This window comes from Malania oleifera, chromosome 7 (assembly GCF_029873635.1).
Source record: "Malania oleifera isolate guangnan ecotype guangnan chromosome 7, ASM2987363v1, whole genome shotgun sequence".
Classification (NCBI taxonomy): Eukaryota; Viridiplantae; Streptophyta; class Magnoliopsida; order Santalales; family Ximeniaceae; genus Malania; species Malania oleifera.
Window position 1 is genome coordinate 70065531 of NC_080423.1, and position 24120 is coordinate 70089650.

Genomic DNA, 24120 nt, shown 5'->3' on the forward strand with positions numbered 1-24120 from the left:
CATCCATAGACATCTCCTTCAGATTTCTCCCTTCTGCTATTGCAGTAGTTTTAACTTCTCACACTAGAGGCAGTCCCCTAAGAATTTTCCTAATAAACTCATAAGTAAGGTAAGATTTTCCAAGGGCATTTAAAGAGTTCGTGATGTGTGTGAATCTAGTGTGCATGGATTGAATAGATTCATCAGCAGTCATTTTAAATGCCTCATATTCACTAGTGAGCATGTCTATCCTACTATCTTTTACTTCCTTAGTATCTTCATATGTGACCTCTAATTTTTACCAAATTTCTTTAGCCGAGTTACAAGTCATCACCCTATTAAATTCATTTACACCTACTGCACAAAAAAGCAAGTTCATCGCAGTAGCATTTATTTGTACCGATTTCTAGTCTTCCTCTGTATACTCATCTTTAGTTTTAGGTACATTTACCTTATCAATTACTTTCATGGGAACATGATTTCCCTTAGTAACTATTTTCCATACCTTCCAATCTACATTTAATAGGCATATGCTCATCCTACGTTTTCAATAAGTGTAATTTACACCACAAAAAATTGGTGGTCTAGTGGACGAGTGTCCCTCACCGAATGGAGTTACACCGATGTGTGACATGTGATCGTTTTACAAAAATAATGATTAAGTCTATGTAAACCCACTCTGATACCAAATGTGAATTATGGTGTTATCCCAAAAGGGGGGTGAATTGGGTATTTTAAAAAATAAGTCCTTTAGGTTTTAATTTTGAAAACAATCAATTACAAAGTTCCAGGCTACTAATTACTACCTCAATCAATTTTTTAAATTAATCAACCCAATGAGTAATTTTATGTGTGTCTTTATCAAGAATACAATACTACCCAATTATTCAAACATACACCAATTGATCAACACATACACAATATGATTACGCTGAATTTAAATAGAGATACGAGTAAGAGAGATGCAAACTCGATTTTACGAGGTTCGGCCTACCCTAGCCTACATCCTCACCTTGAATAACCCACTCTAGGATTTCACTAAATAATCCGCTCCTTTAACTGGGACGGAGCTTCCCTTACAACCTGCTGCTTACAAGAGGCGTAGCTTCCTCTTCAATCCCGGTTCACAACCCGAATCGTGTAAACAAAAATAACAAATACAATTTCTGCAAAAACACTCAAATATTGCTTCTAACAGTACTAATGAGTACAATAAGTCCTAATACATAATCTTATGAGAACAACTTGAAGCTTAGTATGTATGCTAAAATATGATCTTTATAATACGAATGAAATAGTTCACAGAACTATCCTTTTATCAATATCTCCTAAAAAATAATGTTAATAAATCAAGGCTTTGGAGAAATTAGAGTTTATTTTTAAAACACTTTATATCAAGATATTAGATAGGATCTTTAAAGAAATATAGTCTTGACTATTTCACAGATCTAAGTTCTAGCTATCAAAACACTTATAAGATTGAATCTTTGAATAACAGTGTAACTTTGAGTGTATCAAAAAATTTCAACAAAAATATTACTTTTCACAAAACTGCTTTTTGCACTAATACAATAGATCTCTTTGAATAAACTATAACTTTGAATGTAGCAAGAGTTCAAACCTTAGAAAACAATTCTCAACATATTTTTCAAATGAACAACTATAAGAAAATCAGTTGCTTGTTCCCAAAAATGATTTTTCTTTAAGCACAAATAATGAAGAAAACAACTTTTTAATCAAATATTGAAAGCTCAATGAAAAGTTACTCAAACCTCAAGATCAACCTTTAGATTTATCAAAAGTGTGCTTGGATCTTGAAAACACAAATGCCCAGACAAGTATCAATTCTTTGGAGTGTAGGCAATAACGTTAGCAATAGAATTCACAGCTCTCACAAGATTGTCAAAATACGCTAAATGCTCCCAATGCTATGCAAAAAGTGGTGCTCTAGGATTTAGAAAGTATATTTATATGTGTTCTTAGCCCAAGGATGAATCTTGACTGTTGGATCTATTAAAAACTCAATTTTCCATCTGTGTCCGCACTGGAACGTAAGTCAGCGTCCTGACATTCGTTAATGAGTGGGTAAGTTTGTCGACAAGGGTATGACACTTGTTCATCGACAAGGCTATGAGTTCATCAATGAGAGCCCTGTCTAAAATTTTAGTGCTCTCGGTATTTTCTCGTCGATGAGACAATTTGTTCGTCGTCAAGTGGCCTTCGTATGTTTTCGACAAAACCAGGGGGTTCGTCAATGAGGCCTCTAATAATTTGCCTCGAAAATTCATTTCAACTTAGAACTATTTCAAATAAATTTTTCATGAGATGCATGAGTCCTAAGGTCAGTCTAAGATGTAATTGAGCTTCAAAATATATCATATGACGTGAAAATACATCAAATCTAGATACCAATTCCCATTAAAGTCTTCAACTAGAAGCTTGTTCCTTCATCCTTCTTCTCTTTTAGTTCCATGGGTTATGTAGGCATATATGCTTTACTTCTCGTGGCTTCCATGACTCATTCACCTTTCATGCATGCTAAATAATATTCTTGCTCACAATCTCAAAGCATCAAATACCAAGTGATTTGTCATTATCAAAATAGGATTGGACTCATAGAGTCAACACAATTATTGGAATTGGTGTGATCCCGAGAGGGGGGTGAATTGGATTTCAAAAACTTTTTGGCTAATTAAACATTTACACCGATTCACCACAGATCTTGTCCCATTTTCATGTGTGTAAACAAATTAATAAAATAATCAAAGCAGACAAACACGTGAAACATATCTCATTTAAAATAGAGGTGTGCATGTAAATAATTGTAATGACAAATGAAAGCATACACGTGTAAATTAAAGTGTGTGAATTTAAACGAGATAGAGAGAGTGTGACATACAGATTTGTTATCGAGGTTCAGTCAAATCAGCTTACGCCCTCGCCTTAGGCATACCCCCCAAGGATTACACTAACCTTTCTCACTTAAATGGGCAGAGTAAAAGCCATTTATATCCTCTCCTTACAATGCGAGGAAAACCCTAGTTCAATTTTCGGGCTGAACCGAACCGGTCTCACTTACGGGGCTGAGACTCCCCAGTTCAATTTCGGACTAAACCCAACCGGTCTCACTTATGGGGTTGAGACACCCCAGCTTAATTCTAAGCTGAACCCAACCGATATAATAAAAATATTTTTGTACAAGATAATGCTTCTGAAAATACAAACAAAAATGTACACTTTAAGCTCATAAAATATGCACCCTCTTATGATATGATTTATGCTCAGTAGAGTAAGGGTGCTTATATAAATAATATTTTCACAAATAAAATATGTAGATATAAAAATAATTATTATGTTCTCCAACAAAGATTTTTTCAAATAAAAGTATTTGGAGTGTCACGCCCCGAACCCGCAAATTGGCCCTAGGTGTGAATTTAGTAACCTAACCTGTCTCTGTATCAATTAAAATGTATATGATACTACACCGAACGAGGGTCCAACCCCGTGGGGTACACGTACACCCTATACACATTCACATACATATCCATACACATCAAATACGCAGGGAAAATATTCTTTGTAATACATACAATGTACCATACCAGAGTTTATACATGACTAGAGTCTATGCTCCAAAATATAGTACATACCCCGAGTGTCTAAAAACCCCAACAATGACAACCCGGTTACAAAATTCGTACTTGCACAAGTACTCTCTAACCAACACCCACGCTCTCAAATGCTAGGATGCTAGTTTCGACTACTCGAAGGACCTGAAAAACATTTGTATATTCGGGGTGAGACATCTCTCAGTAAGGAAGAAAGCAGATTATATTAGTGTGTGGCATACAAGTATTATTTCGACAATAAACATAACACAATATAGTTCTGGTATTTTCACAATCCAGTTCCAGTACATACAATACCAAACATATGGTCAGTGTCGTCACACTCAAGCATCCGATACCCTGCAATAACCGAAGCCTCACAACGATATCATGCTAATACGGTGTCCACTCACACTCATCAGTGACTAGCCGAAACAAACATACGATATTTCACACCCTCGGATATAGAGTCGGACACTCTCGTCCACGGTATTTAGCATAGACATGGCATTTGCCCATGATAATTAGCCGAGACGTGGCAAAATTCACAAAATCTAGAACAATTTTGGAACTCATGTTCCTATAACCATCAACACACGGTAATTAGCCATCACAACTGTTTTAGAAAACCTGGAACATTTTACGTACAACAGTTTATTCCACACTTATTTGAGTACACAACAATCATATCGTTTTCAATTCAAGAATACAGTTTAATACAAATACAGATACGATCATTTCATTACTACAGTTTTATACAATATACGATTTTTCAATATAAATAGATATGATACTCGAAACCCCCAATTTTTCCCAAAACTGTAACCCGAAAATCTCGCATTTGCACCCAATAGATTTTTCCAAATAAGTAGCCAAAACATACAAATAATCGTAAACTACATGTTTACCAATTCTATTTTAAAAAATAATTAATATAAACAGAATCCCCTTACCTTAACCCAAAAACCAAAACACGAACTCTACGGCTCTAAAACTACGAACCGTGTTCCCAAAACCTAAACATCCAAGAACTATGCTTCACTATAATTCTTACTACTACATATATACCGAAATCAAAACGAAATCAAACCCTTACCTCGATTTTGGGTCAAAACCCAAAAAATCCTCTAAACTAATTTTTGATTAGCTATAAATGTAGAGATTCTCCTCCTGATCCACGTGGTAACGTCGGATCATTGATTCCAGCAACAGACGGCCTGAAATCCTAGAGAGAGAGAAAGAGAGGGGGAGGATTCGAGTTCTATAGAGAGAGAGAGAGGTTTTGAGGTTTCTTAGTAATGAAGCAACAAAATATCCTATTTATAGCCCTTTGACTCAGTCCAATTCATCGATGAGACGACGCCTTCATTAATGAATCATCTACACATTTTGTCGACTAACCGGTTCCTTCAGCGACGAATCCTATTCTGATATTTTACAACTCATTCAATATCTTTTTGTTGACGAGGCTCTGAATTTCAGCGACGAAGAGTATGAAGGCCTTCTTTGACAAGAACAATGGCTTTGTCGACGAAACCTGCTAAATTTACCTTTTTACCCTTTTGTTATTTATTAAATTTGAAATTCTCGGGTCGGTTTCTTACAACCTCCTCTCCTTACAAAAATTTCGTCCTCAAAATTTTTAATCTCTCATTTACCATCTCAACTACATACCCAATGCATACCTAACTCTAGAAAGAGCCGACGACCACCCATATAGCAACCCCATCCCCAATACATACATACCCTCACTTATGGAGGAGGAATACCATGGTTACATACATACCCTGTCTCGGGAGCTCACAATATCACACTGCCCCAGAGACTAACCACAACATTGCTTCAATAGCAGAATATTACATACATACATACCCATACCGACCCTGTTATCAAAACCACTGCTCAAAACATTTGTGGATATTTCCAACGTATTTTCATCTCTAACTCACAAGAAGCTTCCTCAACCGCGTGATTTCGCCACAGTACCTTCACTAACGATATCTCCTTGGTACAAAGATTTTAAACTTTACTATCTAGAATCTGAACGGGTATCTCTTCATATGCCAAAGCATACCCAATCTCTAAATATTTGTAACTAATCACATGCAATGGATTTCAGCACGTACCTCCTTAACATGGATACATGGAACACATCATGGATCCTCGAGAGTGCTGGGGTTAGTGCAATCTTGTAGGTCACTGGACCCACTCATTCCAGTACCTCGAATAGTATACCCCGGGCTCAACATGCCCTTCTTCCCAAATCTGATCACTCCTTTCGTGGGCGATTCTCAAAAATATCTGACCCCCAACCTCGAATTCTAACTCATGATGGTGAACATCCTCATAACTCTTCTACCAACTCTGAGCTGATTTAATCCTATCCCTGATTAATTTAACCTTCTCAGAAGTCTGCTGTACGAGTTCAGGACCCAATATCTAGTATTCATCGACCTCATCCCAATACAGAGGAGACTGACACCTTCGGCCATACAATGCCTCGAACGGTGCCATCCCGATACTAGCCTAGAAGCTGTTGTTATAGGCAAACTCCACCAATGGTAGAAACTGAATCCAACTACCACTAAAGTCTGATACATAAGCCCATAACATATCCTCTAATATTTTTATCGTCCCCTCTGACTGTCTATCGATCTAGGGGTGGAACACTATACTGAAATTAAGCTTCATCCCAAGTGCTTCCCATAACCTTTTCCAGAATCAAGAAGTGAACCTCGGGTCTCAATCTGAAACAATGGACACTGGTATCCCGTGCATTCTGACTATCTCTTGCATGTACAAATCTGCTAGCCTACTCAAAGAGTAGCTAACCTTCATCGGTACAAAGTGAGTAGACTTGGTCAACCTATCCACGATTACTCATATGGCATTTTTCCCGTGTAGTGCTAGTGATAACCTGGTGACAAAGTCCATGGAGATGTTCTCCCATTTCCACTCCGGAATACTCAACGGTTGCAACAGCCCTGCTGGCCTCAGATGTTCAGCCTTTACCTACTGACAGGTTAGACATCGTTCCATAAACCAAACAATCTCCCTCTTTATGTCACTCCACCAGAAAGATTCACACAAATCCCGATATATCTTTGTACTACTTAGATGTACCGTATACAAAGAATGATGCACCTCTTCCAAGATTTTCCTCTTTATCCCTTTATCGTTTAGAACACATGGCCTGGTCCCAAACCTTAACACACCTCTCTCGGAGATGTTAAAATCTGTAGCCAACCCTTGCCGCACTTTCTCCACAGTCTCAACGAACTCCACATCGCTAGCATGCATGGCTTTAATCCTCTCAAATAATGTCGGTTGGATCACCAAACTAGAAATGAAAGCCTGATGATTACCATCCACCAACTCCATGCCAAGACTTTTTAGATCCCGTCTAACATGATGTTGACCTACTACTACAAGTACTGACACGTGCTCTAACTTTCGACTCAACACATTAGCTACCACATTAGCCTTCCCCGGGTGATAGCTAATAGTGCAATCGTAGTCCTTGATCAATTCAAACCACCTCCTCTGTCTCATGTTCAACTCCTTCTATGTGAAAAAGTATTTGAGGCTCTTGTGGTCCGTGAAGATCTCACACTGTTCACCATACAAGTAGTGTCTCCAGATCTTCAGCGCATATACTACTACTGCAAACTCCAAATTGTGCGTAGGGTAATTCTTCTCATACTCCTTGAGTTTTCGAGAACCATAAGCAATTACTTTCCCTTGTTGCATCAGCACATATCCCAACCCCTTCAGCAAAAAGTCACTGTAAATCACAAAACCACCGTCCCCAGATGGGATGGTTAAAACCGAGCAGTGACCAATCGGTGTTTCAACTCCTAGAAACTCTACTCGCACTCGTCATTCCAATAAAATCTCATACCCTTTCTCTTCAACCATGTCAGAGGGCCAGATAACTTAGAGAATCCCTCCACAAACCGCCAGCAATAACCAGCTACTCCTAGGAAACTCTGAACATCCTGTTTATTCTTTGGTTTCACCCTGTCAATCACTGCTTCTATCTTACTAGGATCAACTAAGATACCACCCTTCGACACAACATGGCCTAGAAACGCGACTTGATTTAGCCAGAACTAGAATTTCTTCATCTTAGCATACAACTTCTTCTCCTGTAAAACCTGGAGTACCTACCTCAAATGGTTTTCGTGCTCTTCCGAACTCTTAAAGTATACCAGAATATTGTCAATGAACACCACTACAAACTGATCTAAGTATTCATGGAAAACCTTGTTCATTAGGTCCATAAATACTGTCAGAGCGTTGGTCAATCAAAAAGGCATGACAAGAAACTCGTAGTGACCATACCTGGTTTGGAAAGCAGTCTTCGCAACATCATCTGTCCTAACTCTTACCTGATGATACCCTAACCATAGATTGATCTTCGAAAATACATGTGTTCCCTGTAGCTTGATAAACAGATCATCTATACGAGGCAATGGGTATCGGTTCTTCACTATTACCTATTTGATCTCACGGTAATCAATGCACATTCGCATCGACTCCACCCTTCTTCTTCACGAACAATACTAAAGCTCCCCAAGAAGAAATACTAGGTCTGATAATAAAGCCCTTGTCTAATAGTTCTTGCAACTGCTCCTTTAACTCTCTAAGTTCAGCTAGAGACATCCAGCATAGAACTTTAAAAATCGGTGCCTTACTTGGCAGTAGATCAATAGCGAACTCCACCTCCTGACCATAAGGTAAACCGGGAAAGTCTTCTAGGAATACATCCAAAAATTCGTTAACCACTCGAATATCTTCAAGTTTCAAATCATCCCGAGGTGGTTCCTTCATGCAAGCTAGGTACCCCTGACAACCATCCAAAAGTAACCTTCTCTCCTACATAGCTGATAGAATCTATGGTGTCAAATGCACATACGATCATACAAACTCATACTCCTACTCCCCAGGAGGTCTAAATACTACTACCTTTCTACGACAATCAATCACCGCATAACTAGAGAATAGCCAATCCATCCCCAGTATGACGTCAAATCCACGCATGTCGTACACTACTAAGTTCCTTGGTAGCAGCCTTCCCTGAATAACCACTGGGCAGTTCCCCAACATTTTACTACAAATCGTTACACTCCCAGTCGATGTAGCCATAGACAACCATCCATCCATCACTTGGGTTTCAACCCCACAAAGTTTCACAAAACTAGTAGATATAAAAGAATAGGTTGCTCCCAAATCAAACAAAACAAGAGCTCTATTCGAAAGCAATAACATGGTATCTATCACCATGTTTCCTACATGTTCCGCATCTTCTGGAGTAAGAGAGTACACCCTTATTGGAGCCGTTTTTGCCTGATAGTCTCCCCAAGGCACCTAATTACTTCCACGGTTCTGGCTCTATGCAGGCATATTGCCCCTCTGTGCCTGACAGTTTTGGGATATGTGGCTTGGTTTGCCACCATTGTAGTAGTTACCCCAGAATGGCAGACATTCACCGTCATGCCATTTACGGCACCTGGTGAATTGCACAGAAGACGAATCCTCATGAGAACCTTGTCGTTCGATATTCTTGCAATAACCCGAACCAGAGTTCTTCTTCTTCTTCCACTATCCCTGTCGAGGACAACTCTGAGAACCAGAAGATACTGGCCTCTTTTTCTATTCTTGTACCACCTTATCCCCCTGAAGGTCGGCCTCAACTATGGTGGTTTTACCCACCAGAATAGAAAACTCTCGAATCTGTAGTATACCCACAAGCCTACGGATGTCCTTCCTTAGACCCTTCTCGAACCTCCAAGTCTTCTCATACTTATTCGAGATCAAATACAGCATGAAACAAGATAGCTTAATATATCTTGCAGCATATCTCTACGTCGCTAAGGTTCACTGAGTTAGGCTCCAAAACTGATCAGCCTTCACATCACGAGTAGAAGCAGAGAAGTATCTCTCGAAAAATATGAAATTAGGAATAGCTTCCCAAGAGGGGGGGTGAATTAGCTTTTCAAAATTTCTTTTAATTCCTTTTGAGGTACCTTAAACTTCCTTTATTTCTTTTAACCAATTCTTGACTTGTTTGTTTAATTCTTTAATCAATCGAGAACTTAGTTCTTTTATCCAATTAATAGCACAATTAAACAACCAATCAATTAAACAATATCTTCAAGCCAAACAATCAATTTATTTGCCAAGTACAAGTTAAACAACAAACAACCAAACCAAGATATAAAGTATTCAGCACTTTCGTAATATAACAACTCAAGATGGTTGTTTGTTTATATTTGCCAAATTTGAACCAAGCCCTGTAGTAAATAAGAATTTATGCTCGCTGATGTAAAGCCCTGTATGGATGAATCAAATCACTCTTTCCAAATATTTAGAACTGAAATAAACTCTTGGTAAATTTATTTTTGGGATGTTAACCAAGTAACGTACTCTCGTAAGGTTTCCGCAAGATATGGTGTAACCAACGTACTCCCTTTCGGTTTTCGCAACCCAAATCGAAATTAAACCTTAAGTTTGTTTGATTTCCAAATATATGTAGTTTATATGATTCCCAAATTTTAAACCATCCACACAATTTAAATATGCTGAAAATAAAGAGTAAGGGAAAGAGAGAAAGAGACGGAGATTTTTACGAGGTTCGGCTTATACCCAGCCTACGTCCTCGCCTTTGGCAAACCACCAAAGGATTCACTAGTTCAGTTCCGTTGATGGGTGGAACAATACCGATTACAACACTCCTTGGTTAAGGCTAGAGCCCACCTTCTCCAAACGATATTCCCTCGTTCGGTCACTCCTTACATAGGCTAGAGCCCGCCTCTCTGAGCAATGTCCTCTTGCTTAGCCAACGATCCAAACAACCCTTGGAATGTCAAAGAACTATAAGAAACACAAGATAAGATTTGCATACAAGTATACTCTCTCAAAGAGCAAGTTAGTACAATTTCAGCACTATATACTTTGAATGTAAAATATCAATATGAAATACAATGAAGTTCAAGTGTAGAATTCACCAATATCCTTCCTAGAAGAGAATTAGCAGTAGGAATTCAAAGGAGGAAGGATTAGCACTTCAGAATATCTCATAAAAATAGATTTGCAATGAGTGAGCAAGAGAGCTTTGGAAGAATAAGAGTGCTTTCATGTAGTAACCGGAAAAAAAATATATAATAATAATAATAAAATAATAAAATAAAATTAATTAATTAAATTAATAAGTAAAATGAACAATATGATAAGGAACAAATATATATATATATATATAAATATTAAAGCATGTATATAAATATATATATATATATATGTGTGTGTGTGTGTGTATATATATATATATATAAAAGGTATGAAAGCTTCTTAAAGAAGCTTTACTTTACTTTACTTTACTTAAGGTTTATTATATATATATATATATATATTATTAAATTAACACAAGCTTCTTTAAGAAGCTTTGAAGGTAAAATCCAAATTTAATTGGATTTTTGGTGGATGTGAGTTCATTCTCTCTCTCTCTCTCTCTCTCTCTCTCTCTCTCTCTCTCTCTCTCTCTCTCTCTCTCTCCTACGACTCTCTCTCTTCGATTCCGGGCTAGTTTTACGCCGGATCGACAAACCGAAGCCACCACGACGCTCTTGGCGAAGTTCTCTACAAGTCTGCCGGAACGGATCGTTAGGAAAACGAAGTTGGATTTCATCCCAAATCCAAGGTAAGGCTTTATATTCAATATTTGGATTTTTGACAGTTGAAGAAAGTGATATACGCGTAAAAATACTGAACTTTAATACTGAAAATTTTCAGTTCCAGGGTATTGATTGGGATCGTTAGGAATCATCCCTAAGTTGAGGTAAGACTTTTTAAGTCGAATTTGACTTAGTGGTAGTTATAAAAAATATTATACGTACGAAAATACTAAACTTTAATTCTGCGAGTTTTCATTTTCAGGGTGTTGAGTTGAGAACCTTGTAGGTACGGGGAAGATTTTCTTAGGGGCTTTTCAGGAATCAAGTAAGGGGATAAACTAAGCTAGTTTTGTTTTGAGAAAATGTATGTATATATATATAGCATCTGGTTTCAGGAAAAATAAATATATTTATATATATGATTTATATTTAGAAAATACTGTTTAAATGATTATATGTTGAATACGTAGAAAATTTGTTTAGTGTGGCATGAGTATAAAAATGTTGTGAAATACTGTTTTTTTTTTTAATGGGGACGATATGGATTTCTATGATGGAAAACCGGCGTACGGGCCGAGATATTTTTATATGTATATGTGATTTGCCGGCGTATGGGCCGTGCTATGTGGATGAGATTTGCCGGCGTATGGGTCGTGCTATGTGATTTGCCAGCGTACGGGCTGTGCTATGTGATTTGCCGGCGTACGGGCCGTGCTATGTGGTTTGCCAGTGTATGGGCTGTGCTATGTGATTTGCCGGCGTACGGGCCGTGCTATGTGGTTTGCCAGTGTATGGGCTGTGCTATGTGATTTGCCGGCGTACGGGCCGTGCTATGTTAAAATGTGTAATACTGGCGTACGGGCCGATGATTTTCATGATACACATATATATGTGAAATGATATGATTGATGTGAAAATAAATGATATGAGATATTTATGTATCACGGTTTTAGTATATGTATATGATATCAGAACCTGGTTGGCTTGGTCTAGGCTAGCACTTGCACGGTACCGTTGCTATGTGTCCATGGCCTTCGTGATCATGATATCTATGTTAACGCCGCTGTACGGAGTGGTGTGAGATTGGATGGTCGATGTGGTTATTTTCAAGAAGTGTGCTGTTATCGCCCCTGGTGTACGGACCAGTCTGGGTAGACCCATCGGACCTACAGACTACTGTTTGACTTGGCAGTGGTCGGCCAACCATTGTCAGGTCCAGCCTTCGGGCCACACAACCCAGTCATGTGGGGGTAATACATGACAACAGCCAGCTAACCTACCAGGATTGTTTTATGTTATTATTAGTGTATGAGATGAGATATGTTTATGAAAATGCAGTATATTCTGCTATGTGTTGATATGCATATGTTTTCCCATATTTGATAAACAGTATTGAATATGTTATGTATGGTATATGTAGAACACAGAATACTCATGTTGCCACACACTGGTATTAGTTTATTTCCCTTACTGAGAGGTGTCTCACCCCTAAATCTTATACATTTTTCAGAAGCCCCTGATAGGAGAGTGGGAAAAGCCCCGCTGATCTAGATCAGTTGTTTGCCCTCTTTGGAAGGGTAAGTTTTTGGTAGGGACAGTTAGGTTTTGTGGGGATTGTCCCTAGATTTCATTTTTGAGATGTATATACTGTGAGATAGTGATTATAGTGACTCTGGTATGTGTTATGCATATTATGATGAGTTGTATATGATTTTATACTTTCTGCTGCGTAGGCTTCTGCTGTATGTTTTGTTATATCCCTGGTGCCCATGGGCTCAGGTGGATTGTGACCTACTGAGTTGGAATGTATGATGTGATGATAATTTATTTTAAAAAAAAAAATATGTGAAAAAAAAGGAGCAGGTCGTTACATTTCAGCTTTACAAGCAGATTTTTCAAGTCTTGGATGAGTTTTGATTTACAAAACCATGTATTTATAGGCTTTCAAACTTGTTTCCATGTTTCAAAAGCTTCCTTAGAGAGTTTCCCAAATTTTTAGAAAATTTGAAGCTCAAACGGGTATATTTTAAAACATTAGGATTTTAAATTTTTTCCCGTTGAACAGTGTTCAAATGATTGAAGGTTCGAGTTCAATCATCTGAAGTTCCGTAAACCCCTTTAAAATAGAACTAGATACAGAGTCAGACATCTGAAGTCAAGGTTTAGACGTCTGATGTCACAGGTTCAATCGTCTGAAGTTGCAAGTTCAGACGTCTGAACTTGCTGCTGCAACTCTTTGCCTGTTTTGTCTTGTTCTCTGTTAGCAGTGACCCCATTTCAATGTTTTGGCCATAACTTTTTCTATATAACTCCAAATTAGGTGTTCTTGGTGTCAAATGAAAGCTAGGATAAAATCCTACAAATTTCATGTTGATGACGTTTTAAAATAATTAGTCTTTTATAGATAAACATTCACCTCAATGCGATTGTATAAAAACTGACAACAAATGGAAAAACTCTTTTTGATGCTTTTCATTCCAAAAAATGACTCTAACCTTTTTAAAATAATTTTTGACCTTATAAAAATATTTTCCAGGTATTTTAAAAAGTATCTAGGTCTAAGTTAACTTAAGAGTTTCAAAATATTGCAAACGATATTTTAAACATTTAAAGTACTTACATGAAAACTTCTAAAACTTTTCTCATTCTAGGTTCTTGAGTCTTCATGTTTTTTCTTTGGATTGAGTCCATCTTTTCTTCAAGCTTCCATATTCTTTGAGTTTTCTCACTTTTCCTTTCTTGGCTCTTTGGACTTTAATATGCCTTGACTTTCAACAACTCATTCATGTGCTCATATTCTTCGAGGTTTCATATATCATCTTTAAATCCATGCTTTGACTCATTTAAGCTTTCATTTGATCCTTGTGAGCACTTTGACCTTACTTTCTCATATATGAGCCCTGAAACAACATTACTCACACAAATATGTTAAATTCCACTTTTTTCTTAGCATCAAAACAAAATAAGAAGATTTTAAGCCTTGTAAGGCCAACAAAATACCTCCTTGAAACGGATCCAAGTCATACTAGATTGATCAGCTCTCTACTTCTTAAGTACACTCATGGCCGTCTACCATCTTTCCACTTCTCTTACTAACTAAAAGGTAGAATAGAGAATCGCCAGCTAATCAGTGCAGTGCAGAACTTCCAATATCTTCTCGGTCTTCTGCACCTAGTTCTCTGCTACTATCGGATTGGGTCCTCCCGTAAACGTCAAAGGGTGCATGCGGGGGAACCTCTCTATGGTACAACCTGTGGCAGTAGGAGAGTGCTCACGTCTCCTAACACTACGTCGGATCTCCCACATAACCTACCTCGTCAAACCCCGAGGGACAGAAGGAGACTCACCACTCGTAGTCCCTTCGGAACCACTTTCCAAGTTGTTATCCTTGGGCTCCATTCTATAGGAATTGGTTAGAATTCCTATATCATACACAGTTAACACAATCATTGACCAATGAGTCCCCATCTAGCAACAAGACAACCCTCGACCACTCTACCCATTTCCTGCATCCTATACTCTAGTATGTACACATAACTACGCCTAACCAAGTCTACAAGACCTTACAACCTGGTTTTGCTCTGATACCAAGTTGTCACACCCTGGACCCACAAATGGGCCCCAAGTGTGAATTTAGTAACCTAACATATCTTTGTATCAATTAAAATGTACATGATACTACACTAAATGAGGGTCCGACCCTGTGGGGTACACGTACACCCTATACATATTCACATACATATCCATACACACTAAATACGCAGCGGAAATATTCTTTGTAATACATACAATGTACCATACTAGAGTCTATACATGACTAGAGTCTATGACCCAAAATATAATACATACCCCGAGTGTCTAAAAACCCTAACAGTGACAACCCGGCTACAAAATTCGTACTTACACAAGTACTCTACGTAGCTAACTGACACCCACGCTCCCGAACGCTAGGATGCTAGTTTCAACTACTTGAAGGACCTGAAAAACATTTGTATATTCGGGGTGAGACACCTCTCAATAAGGAAGAAAGCAGGTTATATCAGTGTGTGACATACAAGTGTTATTTCAACATAAAACATAACACAATATAGTTCCGGTATTTTCACAATCCAGTTTCAATACATACGATACCAAACATATGGTCAATGTCGTCACACTCAAGCACCCGATGCCCTACAATAACCGAAGCCTCATAGCGATATCATGCTAATACGGTGTCCACTCACACCCATCAGTGACCAGTCGAAACAAACATGCGATATTTAACACCCTCTGATATAGAGTCAAACACTCTCGCCCATGGTATTTAGCTAAGACATGGCGTTTGCCCACGGTAATTAGCCGAGATGTGGCAAATTTCACAAAACCTGGCACAATTTTGGAACTCATATTCCTATAACCATCATCTTACAGTAATTAGCCGCCACAGCTATTTTACAAAACCTGGAACATTTTACATACAACAGTTTATTCCACACTTATTTGAGTATACAACAATCATATCATTTTCAATTCGAGAATATAGTTTAATACAAATACAGGTACGGTCATCTCATTACTATAGTTTTATACAACATACGATTTTCCAACAGAAATAGAGATGATACCCGAAACCCCCAATTTTTCCCAAAACTGTAACTCAAAAATCCTGCATTTTCATCCAATAAATTTTCCCAAATAAGTAGCCAAAACATACATACGATCATAAACTGCATGTTTACCAATTCCGATTTCAAAAATAACTAATATAAACAGAATCCCATTACCTTAACCCGAAAACCAAAACACGAACTCTATGGCTCCATAACTACGAACCGAGTTCCCAAAACCTAAACATCCAAGAACTATACTTCACTATAATTCTTACTACTACATATATACCAAAACACAAACGAAATCAGACCCTTACCTCGGTTTTGGGTCAAAACCCAAAAATCCTCGAAATGAATTTTCGATCCACTATAAACATAGAGATTCTCCTCATGATCCACGTAGTAACATCAGATCGTTGATTCTGATAACAAATGACCTGAAATCCTAGAAAGAGAGAGAGGGAGGATTCGAGTTCTAGAGAGAGAGAGAGAGAGGTTTTGAGGTTTCTTAGCAATGAAGCAACAAAATATCCTATTTATAGACCTTTGACCTGGTCGAATTCGTCGACAAGGCAGTGCCTTTGTCGACGAATCATCTACACATTTCATCAACGAACCGGTTCCTTCAGCGATGAACCCTATTCCAATATTTTACAACTCGTTCGGTATCTCTTCGTCGACAAGGCTCTGAATTTCGGCAACAAAGAGTATGAGGGCCTTCTGCGACGAGAACAATGGCTTCATCAATGAAGCCTGCTAAATTTACCTTTTTACACTTTTGTTATTTATTAAATCTGAAATTCTCAGGTCGGTTTCTTACATGGAGAATTTGGAGTTTAAGTTTAAGAAAATATTTGTACAATAAATAATTTCTCTTGAAAATATTTATCATGAAAATAATCAGGAGAAACCCAAGCTATATTCTCAAAAATAATTTTCAAAAATAAATAGTATGTGAGAGTATAACACGTGAATGCAAAAATAATTGCCCAAAACAAATATGCTCTCTTACAAAATGATTTTGAAATGAATGAATGGAAAGAGAGTTAGAGAGTTTAATTTAAAAAAGTTTGCCCTAAAGAAGAGATTTTTTGAGATAAAAATGGTTTGGGGGAACTTTGATTAACAAAGAGTTTAGAGAGAACTTGGAGCTAATCAAAGTTGCTAATTTGGAATTATGCTAGGGTATTTATAGATTTTTTAAAAAAAATTATGACCATTGGGGACACGCTTGATATTTTGGAAAATTTTAATTAAAAGATAAAGACGTTTTAGCACTTTTAAAAAATTTCAACTCGAGAGTTTTGGTCGACCATATTTGAGGTTTGCTCGACCAGATAACTATGTTCGCTCAACCGTGGCATTTTTGAACTAAGGGTTTGGTCAACCAGATTAAGGTGATTTTGAACACTCCGAGATTTAGTCGACGAGGATATGTTCAGTTGACAAATTCAAAGGTTCGGTTGACTAGGTCATATTTCAACTAGAGGTTCGGTCAACTAGACCATTGGGAATCACCCACGTGTCAGTTCGGTCATCCGTGTGGTGCAAGGTCATTTTAAAAGTGGTCGAACGAATAGTTAACCGTTGATCCTGGAAGGTTCGGTCGATCAAAGCTTCTATGAAGGTTCAGGTCGGTCGAACGAACACACTTAAAGTATGCATTTAAGTCCTAATTTTCATTTGAAGTCATCCCTGTTCACATAATTATAACTTATAAGTTGTAGTGGAGTTTTCATGTGATATTTAGGGACCTAAAGTCAGTCTATGATCTTTGAGCTAACCCTAAAAATCTGGCGTCGGTCGACCAACCCTAAGGTCAGTCTACGATCCTGTGACTCCCTATGGTCAATCTATGGTCCTGTCTAAACAAATAACCATATCATGCAGATGCATGCACTATTACAGACTAAATAATAAAAATAAATGCAATTACAAAAGAAATATTATGTCTTCTTCTTCTCCTTTGCTATTTGACATCATGGAATACGCTAGATTTGAACTTTAAGTCCTGTCTTGACTTCCATGTTCTCTTGATCTTATGTGTGACTTGAATTATACCTGTTCAACATTTAAACACACACATAAGAAACACTTGTGTTTGTTAGCATCAAAACAGACATCGGACTCAAAAAGCCAACAATCTCTCCCTTTTTTATGACAAACACGTAAGAGCAAAATGGGTACAGCTTGAAAAGGCTCCCCCCAACAGTATGTGTACAGAATATAACAGTAAAGTTCAGGCATTCTCACGAAAGAAGACATTACAAATGATCATGCATTTAATTTTAGCATTCAAGCACAGGCTCGAAAATTTGCCCCTATGTTATTTGCCCTCAAGAAATTCCTCCCTTTTGGTCATAAACATTTTGTTCATAAAAATTCTCCCCCTTTTGGCATAAGCAAAAAGGGTTAGGTTAAGTATAAAATAATTTTATCATTTAAAACAGACTTAGCAAAGAGAACTCCCCTCTTTTGTGAAAAACTCTCCCCTTTTTAGTATATATATGTGCATAAAAATTTTTAACTGTTTGAATGATATAGCAATAAAGCACACAAATATATTATAACTGGTCATTTAAAAGATTAAAACGACATATTGAATAATGCCAAATCAGAAATATGCAAAAACTATTTCAATTTAAGCAAAACTAAAGACCCCGCAAAGATGGAATTTAAAAACATGCCGATACATATGTGTAGAATTAAAAGTAATTATTTTAACATTATAATCAATTTTCAATTTTTATGGTTCGGTTTTTAAGTCAAATCGAAACTGAAAATCGATTTTTTATAAATTCAAAATTGAAACCGAAAAATTGAACCGAAGCTTCAAATGGTTTGATTTCGGTCTAGTTATTGGATTTTCGACAAATTTTGTACACCCCTACTATCCTCTATGATGTCAAATATGTAGAAAGTTCAAAATTTTGAACATACTATTTATGTCAGGTTCCAAAATTGAAATTACAAAAGATTTATAACTATCATGGGCTAAAAAACTTGAAAACTTTAAAAGTGCCGTAAAAATGTAAAAAGAAAAAAAAAGTACAATAGCATACTCAATCAAACACATTTTGAATTTGTATAAAATAAAATATTAAATTATATTAAATTTCTCCCTTATTTACATAAATATAATTTTTTTTACTCCACAAAAGAGATTGAAAATTATTCTTTGGAGATAATGTGTCAGGATTGTTCCAAAGTAATTTTCTGGTGGTCCCCAGCCAAAGTATCATGCATTAATTTTTTCGGTGGCATGTGTGAAGATAACACGCTGAAATACGATGCATTTTTATATATTTTCAAAATGTCTTGTCTGTTGTCTCCCTTCAAATGCTTCTTTCCTTGTGTTCTAAGCTCCATACACTTTTCTTTTTTCTTTTTCTTTTTTTTATTTTTCCTTTTTTATTATCATGAGAACTCCAGCCATGACCCACCCTTGGGACCCCTGATAAGGCACTAAACTCAAGGTCAGGCCTTCTATTCGTTTTTTAAGAGGTACAAAAAGAAATAGTATATAATACATATATATATATATATATATATATATATATATATACTTTTCTTGTTCCCCCACTCGCATAAAAATCTAAAAATCAGGTGGGGTATATATATATATATATATATATAAATATAAAGTTGCATGCAAAGCTATTAATAATGATTTTTTGCATATTTAATCAAGTTGGTTAACCGTTGCATTTTACCTGCAATTATTGATGATATACCATATAACAATAAGGAAATGCCAGAACTTAATTTGCAGGCGACTGGCCTAAAGTTGCAAAAATTACTATAATATATATATATATATATATATATATATGTATATATATGACACACTACCAGTAACTACATTTGTTAAGGATTCTGAAATTTCCCATTCCTTGCAAGCTCTACCTCTTCATCCCCAATAAGAGCAACTGATGGGTTCGGTGGGAGTTTAGCTAAATCCGCGTCTTCCTCGCTACTTTCTGTCGACTCCTCCAGTGGCTTGTAAGTATACAGCGAGGCACAGACTACATAGTATACCAGATTTAATACTTGTATTCCACTAACTAGCAAATAATAGTATTCCAATCTTCCCTTATTTAAGTTCCTATCTGGTAACCAATTATTACTCTGCTTGCCAGAATACTGATGAACTAGTGATACCAACAAGGTTCCCAGATAATTTCCTGCTGCTATTGCAATCCAATAAAGTGCTGCTGCCGTGCTTCTCATGCTTTCCGGTGATTGGTCATAAAGAAACTCCAAGTGCCCAACAGACATGAAAACTTCAGCTATCCCATGGAGGCTATACTGGGGAACCAACCAAAACACGCTAATGGGGATTATGGCTTTTGGTTTGTCAAGTAAGTTGTGCTTTGCTGCTGCTGCTTTCCGCTTGATCTCTACCAATGAGGCAACAATGGTAGCAAGAATGTTGACCATGAAACCTATTCCCATTCTTTGCAAACACGAGATGCCAGAGGGCTTTCCCGTGAATCGGCGAGCAAAGGGGACAAATAGGCGCTCATATAGAACAAGACCAATTAGCATGGTTAGAATGCTGAAAATGGACAAGTTGGCCGGAGAAATTTGGAATGAGGAAGACAAGTGGCGATCCATAGAGCGTGCTTGTTGTATTACGAAGCTGCCCTGATGTGATGATGCAGTGACATGTAAAATTGAAGCTGCCCAGATGGGCAACATCCGGATGATGGATTTTAGTTCCTCAACCCGATGGACCGTTGCAAGCCTCCACAGATCTGGCGACTTTGAATTTGCTGTCTCCCCACCCGATATTATAGCAGCTTTATCAAACCATCTTCAAGACAGAACAATGTGTAAGTTACTGAAGATGTGCCCTGCTACATTCCCAATTTATAACTTGATTGTTCATGTAATCGGCAAACTGACTGAGGGGACATTCTTAGGCAAAACTTCTGAATTACAACAAACTTCATTAGAACTTGCCTTTTTTTTCGGCTTGTCAATTTCATTCTTTTTAATTAAATAAAACCCTTCTAATGTGGAAATGATTCTGAAAATCATTTCGTTGGGTACAATATCCCTAGCAACTATTTTCATTTGAAAGTTCGTTTTACGTTTTTTTAAGAGGCAATCTATAAATGTGCTATTGGATATTCAGTTGAGCAGCCATTCGAGATCACTAACAAATTAAGTCAATGAGGTTGTTTCCATGCACGCCTTATTAGTATTTACCATGAAAATTAAATTTGTATTCTTGGTTTTAGCACTAATTTAAGCGTTTAGTGTAGCTTACTTGAACTGATCTGTGTGTAGAAGCTTCCCATTGGTAGTAATGGCAGCATCAAGCTCCCTATTTTCATACAAGAGATCTGGATCTGCTGGTGCAGTTTCTTTCCTCTTCTTTGCAGCAGCAACAACTACTTGAGCTAGTCTCACCAAAGGACTCCCCCCTGGTTTTAACCTCCGATAAAGAGGAGAGCCTATGATGAAGACTACAATAGACAAAGCCATGGCTATGGTTGGAATGCCTAGACCCCAACCCCAACCAACGTTATCTTGGATGTAAACTACAACAGTTACGGCGGTTAGAGTTGCTATTCCCATGCAAAAATAGTACCAATTGAAATAGTTCCACCTCCTTGCCTCAACCTTGGATTTGCTCATGTCGAGTTGGTCCGCAGCGAATGTAACAACACAAGGTCTAATGCCGCCGGTCCCGATTGACGTGAGCAGGAGAGAGATGTAGAGGACCCATAGCTGCAGGGCTGAGGCATCCTTGCAGTTCTCCTGAGTTGGGCACGGCGGAGGGCGAAGCGATGGCAGCACTGCTGATGTGGTGATACTCACGAGTCCCTGTTAAACAGGAAATGCTTTGGTCTCAGACACGGGGGATTTTTTTTTCACTTCTTATCAGTGATCCTAAAATGACCAATTAAGAGTAAAATAAAATTCTTAATTGATTAATGAGAGAGAGAGAGAGAGAGAGAGAGAGAGAGAGAGACCAATTGGTAGAAGATGGAGCCGGCAAGGATGGTGTAGAAACGGCCGGCGAAGGAATCGGCGATGAGGGCTCCGATGAGGGAGGTGAAGCTGGAAGTGCCGCCGAAGTTGGTGAGGGTATTGGAGGCCTTGACCAGCGGCATGTTCAGCTCTTGCGTCAAGTACGTTATCATGTTGGCATGGAACCCCGCCGTTGCAAATCTGTCGCATACTTCATTTGCTGTCATCCACCCATACCCATACGATTCATTTTTCGTTTATTTATTTATATAAATAATTAGAGCTTAAATGGGAATTGGTATTGCAGTGTCCATTTTTTATTTTTTTTAAATACACTTAAACACTGTTATTGGTTGAATAAAAAAAAAAAAAAAAAGTGATACAAGTCATTAGCTAGAGATAATATATTTATGAAGTTTAATAATTAAAATTTGAGATTTTCAAATCGGAAATTTTAGGTTTAAAAATAGAAGGTGGACCGTGTTCTACTAGGAATTTTTCTTATAAATTTATTAGCCATTGTACATCTAAGATACTCACATAATATGTTTTTATTTATTTATTTTATAATTACTTCATTCGTCTTATTTTGACTTTTTCCATTTATAAAATTAATTGTTCTTTACAAATTATTGCGTGTTTGTAGGCAAAATATGCTCAGAAAAATAATAACTTTTATTAATATTTATAATTTGTATAAAAATATTAGAACATGGCAGTAATTCGTAAATATGAAAACCTTTTTTTTCTCTCAATTTTAACATTTATAACACATAAAATTTAATTAAAAATTTAAAATTATCAGAAAAATAAAACAAACTATTATTTTTAATGCAACATTAAATATTTTATGTGACCATGTAAAATTAGAAAGATAGTTATTCATGATAAGAATAGCATCCATGAAATTAAAATATAGATATTGAAATAAATTACATAGAATATATAGACAACTTTAGAAACATCAATAGAAGGTTCGGCAATTGTTCTCCACTAAGACTAAAAAGAGACACTTCAAGGGTAAGAAATTAAAACTTTCATATAAAAAATTTAAGTCTATAGCTTTAAAAATCTAAAAATATAAAATAAAAGGAGAGGACAAAGTATTTAATTAAATTACTTTAATTAATTGTTAAAAACGAGGTCAAATATAGAGTGTGGAGAAACACAGCCAGGGCACCTGCCTACGTCCCAGTGAAAAAGCCAATCAGCATGGCGCCACCCACACCTACTTAGATCTTCCAGATCTTTCAATTTCTGTAGCACGTTTGATTTTTACAAAGAAAATATATACGACAAAGCAAGAGGGACAAAATAATTATTTCAAAAACTATACCATCTTAATTAATATATATATATATATATAATTAATGAAAATAATTTTAAAATAAATTAATAAAAACTTTAAATCAATATTAATTTATTTGTTTAACAGTACCTAATTTAAGATTATATAGATTCAATATTTTTAAACTTAAAATTAATTATATATAAAGTGATTGATTTACACTATTCACTTAAATATGAGCTTGAGTGTGAAAATCAAAATGATCCAAAGTATGGAAATAATTGATGTTTGATGGAAGAAACAAGCAAGGAGAATATGTGTGTTTGTATATATATATATATATATGTATGTATAAATAATTGATTAATAAACTGACCCAGGATGAACGGTATGGCTTTGATGCCTCCAAGCTGCTTCTGCGGCCGCTTCTTCATCTTGTGGGAGTGGTCTTCTCCATCCGGACCCGTGCTGGTGGTGGTGGTGGTTGTAGTGAGGGAAGCCATCTGTAGTGGCCGGTGGTGGTGCACTGGAATAAAGGGAGCATCGAAGGGGCTTAGATATTTATGGGCAACCGTAGACGGGCAAGAAGACAATAAAACAAAATAATAATAATAATAATAATAATAGTGGGGGGGGGGGGGGGGGGGGGGGTGTATTGTGGAGCTGGGACGCACCCAGATGAGTTCACTGCCGGCATGTGATGTCTGTTTTCTTATCCCACCCACTGCTTCTCTCCATGTCGTTCTTGTCATTACTAGCTATTTGTCATTTCTATAGATGCTCTGCTGCATTTATTATTATTATTATTATTATTATCTTTGAGCATCATGGCTTTTCCTAAAATTTTATATTTATTTTGAAAAATAACTGTAGAAAACATAAAGAAGAGTTTAGGGTATTTACATTTAATCTGAAAATTAGCTAATGTTTTATTATAATGGTGTTTAATTTGGGTAGTTATGCTGGAACAATTATGGTTGGTAATGAGAGTGCTTTGG

The 24120-nt window shown here is 36.9% G+C and overlaps 1 protein-coding gene across 1 annotated transcript; it reads right to left on the bottom strand.

Annotated features, from left to right (window-relative positions):
• Positions 1-19510: 19510 nt before the first annotated feature.
• LOC131159777 (protein NRT1/ PTR FAMILY 3.1-like) lies at positions 19511-23796 on the bottom strand. Its single transcript, XM_058114944.1, has 4 exons — positions 23499-23796; positions 21837-22054; positions 21128-21687; positions 19511-20668 (listed from the first exon to the last, which is right to left on the bottom strand). The coding sequence occupies exons 1-4, from the start codon at positions 23623-23625 to the stop codon at positions 19720-19722; spliced, it is 1854 nt and encodes a 617-aa protein (XP_057970927.1). The 5' UTR covers positions 23626-23796; the 3' UTR covers positions 19511-19719.
• Positions 23797-24120: the final 324 nt, after the last annotated feature.

What these genes read in the sequence shown, in the direction of transcription:
- LOC131159777 (XM_058114944.1), bottom strand. Translation starts at nt 23,625, where the DNA reads ATGGCTTCCCTCACTACAACCACCACCACCACCAGCACGGGTCCGGAT. An exon ending in GCTCCATCTTCTACCAATTG is followed by an intron (nt 21,688 to 21,836) that starts GTCTCTCTCTCT and finishes CCTGTTTAACAG; the next exon opens with GGACTCGTGAGTATCACCAC. An exon ending in CTACACACAGATCAGTTCAA is followed by an intron (nt 20,669 to 21,127) that starts GTAAGCTACACT and finishes TCTGTCTTGAAG; the next exon opens with ATGGTTTGATAAAGCTGCTA.